Source organism: Galleria mellonella, unplaced genomic scaffold (assembly GCF_026898425.1).
Source record: "Galleria mellonella isolate WM207_F2 unplaced genomic scaffold, CSIRO_AGI_GalMel_v1 utg264, whole genome shotgun sequence".
In the NCBI taxonomy this organism is placed as follows: Eukaryota; Metazoa; Arthropoda; class Insecta; order Lepidoptera; family Pyralidae; genus Galleria; species Galleria mellonella.
The window spans coordinates 2,323,384-2,334,083 of record NW_026442060.1 but is presented as its reverse complement, the minus strand read 5'-3'; the positions used below and the strand labels follow the sequence as shown (position 1 = coordinate 2,334,083).

The 10,700-nt window shown below is 33.2% G+C and overlaps 1 protein-coding gene across 1 annotated transcript; it reads left to right on the top strand.

Moving 5' to 3' along the window:
* Positions 1-1,497: 1,497 nt before the first annotated feature.
* On the top strand, positions 1,498-3,404 carry LOC128200739 (uncharacterized). Its single transcript, XM_052895082.1, has one exon. It carries the CDS (start codon positions 2,076-2,078, stop codon positions 3,375-3,377), a length of 1,302 nt encoding a protein of 433 aa, XP_052751042.1. The 5' UTR covers positions 1,498-2,075; the 3' UTR covers positions 3,378-3,404.
* The last annotated feature ends 7,296 nt before the right edge of the window (positions 3,405-10,700 follow it).

The window sequence follows — 10,700 nt, the reverse complement described above, 5'->3', positions numbered from 1 at the left end:
GTATAACATACTTACGTACTGAGTTTTGACACGGTACAGGTACAGTAATTCAGGATGTTAAAATATTAACGTCGCTCGTAGGTACCTCTGAAGATAAAAAACAGTCATCAAGGTTACATGCTATTTAAAAATTAAAGGCGTTCTTTTCACCTCCATTCGGCAATCCTTTTGGACCTTGATCCTTTTCTTAGATCCCAGCGCCCCTGAGCGCAACACGTGTACCCCCTAAGTCTGGAACTGGGTATTTCCAATACTAATAAATTGTTCCGCTGTACCGACCAACTTTAATCTTGAAAACTTCTGCCTTCTATTGCGCTGTTTGTTTTCTATCGGAAGCAAGACCTTTTCAAACTGATTACTAGGTATTTTACCACCATAGTTATCTACGATGGTGAAGTACTTATATAGTTTGCATTTAAATTTGCCTGTCTTTGCTGGAAGTTATTATCATAGAAGATATATTAGAATTTCTTATAGAATATCACAAAGCGCCATCTAGTTTCAAACTAAGCAGAGTATACCTTATTATTATTTTTTATTAATGAAAATGAAGTGGTGCTGTTGGCGGAGTCTCAGTGAAGAAGGATAAATGTGAATGAATTATGTCAATTAATTCATCGTGACAAAATCCTCATAAATTAACCACAATAAATTCTATAAAGTACCGCGTGGTGGTCGGCCTGCTAGGATATATTGCTTGTAATTAGATATTCAAAGAGTCCCCATTAGTCACAATTCCTCACTCCTAATAAAGTAAGGCCAATTGGCCCTTCAAGATTTTTTTTATTACCACAAAGATGACAAACAGGTATACAGTCCGTCTAATGGTAAACTGTACTTTTGCAACACTAGAGGTATAACGTGCACGTTACCAATCCTGAAGAAACCTTTATTTTTTACCCTTTTTGAAGAACTCCATACTATAGTCTATGTTCATTCTATAGGCTGACCGATCGCGGGAGAAAATTCTATGATTAACCATTACATTTTCATGATTAACCCAGTAGAAATCGACCTGGCGAGGTTTACATTTCTTTATCTATAGGTATTTATCAATGATATCTCTCGTTTTATATTATATACATTTTGACAACAAAGCTTGAGAATCCAAGTTATAAAACTTGTGCGAAATATTAATATCTTATTTATATCTACGAGTATATTGCACAAAAAAAACTGTTCAGTAAACAAATTAGTGAAATTACTTTAGTTTGTGTTCAATTTCCTTGATAATAAGCAATCGTACGAGGTGACACTTTTTTATACACTTAGTATTTGTTACACATTTATTTATTTATTTTATAATTAATAAATGTTCGCGAAGTGTATGTGCAGTAAAAGGATAAATTTCTTCTAAATAGACCGTCGACGGTAATCATAATGTAATAAACTGTCAATGTTATTATTTACTCTGTGCTGTCAATGTCAACTACTATAAGTCACTTACAATGCTGTTCTTGTCAAAGATTTCGTATTCTTGTATTGTCTAGGGTTGCTACAATAGACATTTTTCGCAATATTGGATAAAAATTGTATTATGTAATTTTGGCAAAATTAAGTTACTACACCGTCGCGGCGTTGCGTCGTGCGGGCCCGGCATACAAGGCTACCTTACATACATAGAAAATTCCTTTCTTTCCCGTGAGCATTGTAAGAGGCGACTAATGGAATTAAATGGTCGAGAGATAGCTAGCAGAAACCCTCTTAAAACATCATTAAACCTAAATGTGGTTGCCAAGCGTTGCCACTACTGATAAAAAGGGGAAGGTGCCAGTAGTAATGGTGGTTAAAACCTATGTTCAGCAGTGGAAAGTTAACCGCTGATATGATGACCACGTTCTAATTATAAAGATTCAAATAATGATATGATGATGAGTAAAAGTGAAGAAAATAATATCGATTGGAAAATAATATTTGACATTTGGGTAAAAATAAAAAATTGTATCTGGCAATTTTGTTAATTTATTGTCATCGTAATGTTTTCAAATTATATGTAATAATAGTCTAATCTTTTATTTTAATAAATTAAATAAACAATACCGGCATAAGATTGTAGGGATTGACCTGAGACGGAAATGGAACATTTTGATTATGAGTTACTTAAAGTACACTTTTACAAACTCGTTTCACACCGTTTTAAAAACAATTCTATAGTTCGAGCCACATATCCGTGGTCAAGAATATCTTATGATGGTCTTATCACAGTGATTGAGAGGTGCAAAGCGAAAAGCAAGGAAGAAAGGAAAAAGACTCCATTTACAACATTCGAATTGCGTGTGTTAGCAGGCTACGATATATTATTCGAAAATGGTCGGAAGAAGCTCATCCTAAAAAGAAAATCGGCGACAGATCCGATTTTAAAGGTAATCCCTGACGATGAGAGCTTTGATTTAATTGCGTTGACACACATTGAAAACAATCATTGTAACCAAGAGAAACTTCTGCAGTTACTAATTAAAAATTACAGTATTAATATTATGTGCGTGGAAATATTTTTCCAACTTCACACAACTTGTCACTGCAATAATCCAGTTAAGAAAAAATCAGTTAATTTCTATGATGAATGTTATATTTCTATTATTGATTTGAGACAGTATTTTGATGACCCTTTCAATTATATAATAATGTTGGTGGATAAAGTGACTGGTTTTGCAATTTTGAGACCAATAGTTAATATAACTGAGACATATTTAACCATTGAATTCATGAAGATCTTCACCACTTTTGGTGCACCAAGGTTGTTGAGAACGAGTAATCATCTGGCGCTCCATACTACGGCTATGAACAGAGTAAACAAACTGTGCGGTGACTTTGATGTTGTAGTTACAGCTTGTGACGATTCAAATCTTTCTAGACACAACAAGAAGGTGATATTGATGTTAAAGGAATGGATAGTGTCGTCCAATAGCAGATCTTGGGCGGCTGCTATTCAAATGCTGCAGTGGCAGTTAAATAATGCACCTGATGATGTAGTGTTTCGAGGTCCTGAGAACAGGAGAGTTGTTCCATACATAAAAGTTTTTAATCATCACTGCAATTATCCTCTTAATGCTACGCCCACTTGGACGAAAGTCGAACACACTGGGAAATCTCATGCCTATTTAGATGCATTAATAGAGAAGATTATCAGTACTAATACTGTATCTGAGGTGAATGAAATTATGTCTGATGTTGATAATTCAGATAGTGATGATACTATACTAAAATGTTTTGTATGTCATCATGAAATTTCAAATAAAAAAACCTGTAAAAAATGTATGAAACATATTCATGAGGTTTGTAGTCAAATATCAGTTGTTAACGGCAATTTAGAGTTTGTATGTACATTGTGTGCCTTTAAACGACCTGATAACAGTAATAAAAGTGATGTACCTTGAGTTTGTCTTTGAAATTCCTTTTTTTTTGTAATTCTTAAAGGCTTTTATGTTCTTTAGGTATATCAAATCAATGAAATCCTGAACTCATTTCTTGGAAGGTTTTATCTTTTTATCTGGAGGAAACAATAAAGAGTATCTATCTATTCACTGAGAGAGAGTAATTAATGGGTTCAATCGATGATAATAAAATGGTAACCCTACCTGCAATTAAATGGTAACGGTATACACGGGCGGGGCACCAGTGAGGGATAATAGGTGAGGATGAAAGGGCAGGTCAGTTAGCCTATCGTGATGAATATACCTGGAATTTGGCACAATAGTTTCCAGGGGGAACCATGTGGAGTTCGACCTAATAGGATATATTGCTAGCAGTGGGACTGATAATCCACATTACTCATAATCCCTTACCCCCAGTAATTAATGGGTATCAATAATTTTAAATACTGTTCGTATTCCATCTATAGTTTTCAAGCTAATATAGATTGAATATGAACAGTATTTAATTAGCTGTGTTTCAGTTTGAAGGGTGGGATATGGCAGTGAGTTTACAGGGTACAGAGGAATAACACCTGAGTCCTCAGGAATGGCAATGCGTGGGAGATATAGGATCATGGGCGAAACAGTATACTCTGTTATGTCCATGATACTACTCATGTCTATAGGTGACAATTACCACTTTCTATCAGGTAGGTTGTTTGCCATTCTAAGTTGCATTAAAAATATATATATATGTTTTTTTTTTCACCGCTCTCCCTCTTTGCCAATAAATATAATAGGTGTTAGTAGAAACAAGTCGGCCCTCTGTTATTCGTAGTACATCGTATTTTCGTAGTCTCTTTATAATCTATTATTCATAGTACAAGGTCTACTTAGTTTAGGACTAGATGGCGCGGGGCAAATGTGTTCAGTGGTATTTATTTTTTTTAATAAACCCGGAAAATATTAGTAGATCAAAAATAATTTAAACTCCTTTTACAATAAAACTTCAATATGAGCCTGCAGTTTTCATTTCAAGTAAGTATTGGAAAATATATCTTAAACTCGTAAGATTGCTTTGTTGAAATTCACTCCTTATTTCTTTGGTAATAAAGTACATACTTATATACCGGTTCTAAGTGGGCAATATAAACGACTTCGATATAAGGAGACAATTTAAATTCTATTAGACAAAGTTCTGGTATCTTTTTTTCAGTATTTCCTTCCCTATAGTAGCGAATTTTAGACATTGCGTCTTGTTATGGCACTAAAGAAATGTATGGACATGGGTTTTTGTAAATGAATGAAAATGGAATACACTATTACATCTGGCCGTATACTATTTATTAGATTACGCTGGTGAGATATCAATGAGAGATGATAGGTACCAGAGGGAGACTTTGTACAAAAGTCGATTGCTTGGGTACCTCTGTTCCATTCGTGTTTCAACCATGAAGCAGTTGTGTTTGCATGGCTGTGTTTCGGTTTGAAGGATGGGATATGACGTGAATTTACTGGGTACAGAGGAATAACACCTGAGTCCTCAGGAATGGCAACGCATGGGGGTATCATGGGTGAAAATTTATTTTAAGCCAATTTAAATACAGATATTTATTATTTATATTATTATCATTTTCTTTATTCTCGGCTAATTAATGGGTTAGACAGACTCCAACCCCTTTTTTATATATGTAATATATATAGATTATTATATCTTATACGATATTTATTATGAATACTACGAATATAATAGACACCAGTTTACTATAATACGAGTATATCTACGAAATTACAAACCCGTATTTTATTTTTATGAAGCAAAGTGTACTTTTTCAAACTGTATTAGTTTAACCACGACTTCGTCGCCAAAATGGTATTTAATAGTAAATAAATAAATTCACTTTCATGTAGTCTTATCCACACAAATCCAAAGCAAACCCTTATATCGAACGGAGCGCGAGACAGTTTGAAATTGAAAAGAAAACTCCACGAGTATTTCAGCGCAGAGGAATAGCTGTAGGAAGATTGTTACAATACACTTTATATTTTGATAGAGCTTGCGGACCATAGATATGGAGTTAAATAGATATCGCGACCGCCATTTCCCCCCTAAATATAACCCCGAAAGAGTCCGCTTGGATAAATTTCGTTTTCGAATTTCTACAGGAAATTTATGCTGAGAAAGTTTTTTGTGGAGTCACAAAAACAGCATTATATACAGATGGCACTTTGGGAAGAGTTTGGCGTGGAACTTATATTTTTTTTGTAAGATACTAGGATAATTTATCTATATTAACTTCACATACAAGTGCCAGTGGGCTCTATGCTTATATACATTTCTTTACGTGTTTGCTTTCATAACTTCAGATCAGCTGTTACCTGTCCACTGCTGGACATAGGCCACTCCCTTGGAGGCTTTCCAGTAGTTGCCACGCTTGGCAGGCGGGTTGGCAATAGCAGTTAGGCCTTAGTGATCTTTTAAGAGGAACGCTGCTGCCCATTTTCGACCATTAAGTTCCCCCTTACGTCACCCACGGGAGAGTAAGGGGTGGTCCACGGTTTGTACGCCGAAACCGCAAGGCAAATTTTATAATTTATTTCATATAAATATATTTTTTTTCGTGATTTGTTTCTTTCCCAGTACTGACACGCGGCCATTTATCTGATAATTGTATAGTCTAGACCTTAGTAGAACCTACGTTCTCTTATTTTATGATTACAAATTTCTCTCTCTCTCTCTCTCTCTCTCTTATATATATATATATATATATATATATATATATATATATATATATACATTATATATTTTCTGACTGGGAAAAATAGCTTGTCTCTCTCCGTTCCATATAATACCTAAAGATCAAATATCAAAGTGATATATTTAGACGTTAAGAGATAACAAACAAACAAATTCACTTCCACATTTATAATATTATCTGGTAAAATTTCTCTTCTCAACATATTAAAATCAGTTCTGAAATTTACAAATATGTAATAGTGCTATACATAAATATATAAGTATTTTAAAAATATAATTGAAAATCTATTTTTTTAAAATCGTTTAAATTTGTTTGTATATAAGTTGATGTAGTTATTTGCGTTATCTATTTCTAACTATATCCACGTTGAAAACGATTGTTTTGCCCATATAAATTCAAACTCATGATACCTATGCCTATTCGCAATGGTCAAATTTCTGCTGTTAGATATATTTTTGTTTATGAATTAATTTCTTTTTTAAGTTCAAAAAGAAAATGCAAAAGTTGCAATGTCGCCCGTTTTATTTGGACGGCAGGCTATAAAACTGAAATAAAGCCCACTTTAGGAGTGTAGGGTCACGGGTAATTAAAGTTCAAAACGTGAAGTTTGCAGTCTGCGTTGAATATAGCCACAATGTTAGTAGATACAAACACATAAATTTGTATAAATTCAATTAAATGTTATATTACATGTGGCAGTAAATAATAATAAAGTAGATTTTAAATAAAAAAAATGATTTCAATGATGACAAAATTGATATTTGCTAATAATCTCACCTTTCTTATTTTTAAACAACTTCAAATAATTAAATTGAGTTCCAAAAAAAAAAAACTACTTAAATTGTGGCAAAACCAGTTATTTTGATTTCAAAACTCAACTACTAAACCGATTTTAATTAAATTTCTATGAGACCAATCTGTAAGTATAGCCTTTCAGATAAAAAAAGAAATTTCCAAATCGGTTTATAACTGACAGAGTTATGAGGCGACAAACTTAAAAAAAAATAACCGAATTGATTACCTTCTTTTAAAGTTGGTAGAAAAGGAGGAGGTTCACGATTCGAATGTTTTTTTTATGTTTATTACCTCATAACTCAGAGTCATTAATAATGCAATTTAAAAAAATATTTTATTATTAGAAAGGATATGTCATTTATTTGTTTTGGAAGTCGCTAAAAATATAAACGTATAGAACTGTTTGTTACTTACATTTTTTACAATTTTCTTTTTTTATAAATGTATATTCGACATTTTGTCACATTTGTTCACCGTTACGACCTTGTATTTTTTTTATTATTCAATTATTAACAGAAAAAAAACCTTTCATTTACGTAGGTACTCATTTATTTCTTTCACTTCAATAGGTGTAACGAATCCAGAATCTTCTCATTTTAGATAAGGCTTAAAAGAACATAAAATCAATCATGTATTTTGGCGGGAATAGTCTGTGACAGTGACATGACAGTATTATAGTGACGCCATATTAGAAGTGCCAAACACGAACTTCATGCGACATTACAAAATACTAACGGTATTTATCTACAAAGCGATATCCAATGTTCACATAACTCTTTTATATATGTTTCACCCTCTTTTCACATTCACAATAGCTGCCAAGGGCAGTCACAACTGATACGTTTATTGCGTTCCCGCGGGATAGGTTAGTCCGCTTTAAAGCTGATCCTTTGTTTAATTTGACAATAGAAGTATGTCGCTACCATCCCATACTTGTACTCTATTGTTTTGTGAGTGGACATTAATCGGTTAAAATATGGGTTGTTAAAAAGCTAGCAATGTTCATTATATTGGCGACAAGAAAAATTTTCAATGTTTTTTTATTGATATAAAAAGAGAAATGTTTTTGGTTTCGAGTATTTTGTATTTGTTATCGTAGCCACAAAACAGTTGGACTGATTAAAATATAAACGAAATCGTATCAATTTGGAGAAAATATATTGGCATTTTGGTAAACATCAAAATTCGCGTATGGCAACTCTGCGCTAATGGAACATGATAGTGGGTATTGCGGTGAACAGTAATATGGAGGCTTAACATCTGAGTTCACAGGAATAATGGCAACACATGAGAAGTAACCATAGACATCTTCACAGTCCATGAAGCCAAGATACAGCGTCGTCTGTTACCATTGTGGTTAACGTTACAGTCGACGTGCCCACATTTTGCCGAGTATATTCGAATATATAATGGTAATAAGCGATCTTAACCATTAGTCGTATTAATTCAGTTTTTTTAACAATATTTAAGAATGTTTAGCAATAAGACCGCCTTTTGTAATACACTATGCTTATTGAAAATCCTTCATCAAGTCCTGTTATATTGGTGCAATAAAATGTTAATTAAATAAATATTTTTAATAACCAGAAAGTTATTTGTAACTTTTTTACACACAGAAGTGTTTAGTGTCGGCAAAATAAAACTAACGATTTTTGGAGTTTATAAGAGATAATGAAAAGGTAATCCCGCCTGCACTATCGGTACACGCTGGCGGGGCTCCAGTGAAAGATGATAGGTGAATATGAAAGCAGGTCAGTTAGCCCATCGTGATAAATTCCACAAAAATTAACCAATATAGTTTCTAGCAGAACTGCGTGGAGACTAACGTGATATTGCTAGCAATAAGGCTGATAGACCGCATTACTAACAATACCTTTTCCCCAGATTTCCGCATTTCCAAACCGATACGACATCACAACGTTCAAGAGAAGAGCATATTTCCTTTTAAAAGGCCGGCAGCACATCTGCAATGTTTTTGGTGTCCGGGTAATCATGGCCGGCGGTAGTCACTTACCATCAGGTAAGCCCTATGCTCGTTTGATGCATTTTTAAAAAAGATGAGGGTATTATTTATGTGGTAAGATACTGTTAGACTACTGCGTTCTAATTTCAAACATTCAAATAACGAAATAAGGAATACAATTCAAAATTTGCTATATATAGGTAAGTGAGCAATGCTCAATATTGCTTCCAGATGAAAATAGACCGTCTATAGACAAATAAAGGGTAATATACATTGGGTTTAAGGCTTTCAATCAATCAACGGAACGTGCCTTGTTTCTCAATAGAGCACTTTGTAAAGCGAGCTACGAGATTAATGCAATTTATAACAATACATAACTGTCTTACTTACCTTAAACGTGTATAGCTGTACCCGCGGATCTGTTTGAGTAATGGATTACTCTATATTATTAACTATATAAATGTATTTAAATATAATATATATTTATCGTGTATCATAAAAGGCGACTTAGGAACTTAACGGTCGAGGGATAAACAGTAACATTCCTGTTAAAAAATCATCAAAGCCTAAATTGCGGTTGCCAACGCACCTGCCAAACGTGACAACTACTGGCAAAACTCCTATGGGGGAGGCTATGTTCAGCAGTAAACAGTTTGTAAAGGAGACGTTAATACCCATTGAAATCCTCACCAATTGCACCATCATATTTAATTCTTGTTAAATCCGTCACAAAGGGCTAACTGATCTGGGGGTCTGTCATGAAATAAAATTCTGAATTTTCGGACTTAATTTCGTGTCTTTGTTCGTACCGAAATCGGTTCAGTAAATAAAGCTTAATATTTCATACGTCACAAATCCTACCGTAAAGGTCCAAAGGAAGGATATTTTAACATTTTTAATATGTTTAAACGGTATGTATTATGTTAACTTTAAAATGATATTTGTGTCTTGTTCGGCTTCGAATTTCAGAAAACATTTTATAATAAACCATTTGGTTTCATCCTCACCTATCACCACTCACTGACGACCTGCCAAGGGATAGCGCAGGCAGCGTTACCATTCCATTATCATTCATTATGGGTAACTATTGTGGCTAGAATAGGTTATTATGGATTTAAATGTTTCGAACAACAAATATCTTCTTCTTTTTGATGCCAGGTACATTTTTAATCTATGGACTATATATTAAATATTTAACTGGACTCAATATATACATATACTGGTCGGTTGGAAGTCTGTACACAAAATGTTTTCAAAATACCACATAAAATCCGGCAATTTATATGCAAGTATGTGGTATAGAAACAGTGAAAATCTGCTCTTGACGTTTATTGTGCAAAGGTACACTACGTGCAAAAAATATATACGCTCACAAAAATAAATATTAAATTGTAACAATATAAATTAAATTATAAGCACTAAGAGAATATTGATAATTGAATAAATACGTAAAAAAATCGTACAGATTTGTACGAGTTTTTTTCGTATTATATGATTGGTTATCTTCTCTACTTCGATCATGGTTTCTATGTTTATAAAAATAACTTGCTTATTTATTTCTTGCTGTATCCCGAAACTACATCTGCTTAATTATTAATTAGTATATTATAAAATTAGTATATAAAATATTCTATTCGCTAAGTTAGGATATATCTTACGCGTAAACCAAATTCCATCGAAATATGTTTAGTAGTTTTTGCATGAAAAAATAACAAACATTCATCCATCTATCTATCGTTATAAACTTTCGCACTTCTTATATTAATAAGATAATATGATTTATAGTCGTACTAATTTAATTAGGTACATACAAAACACAATTTTATTGGA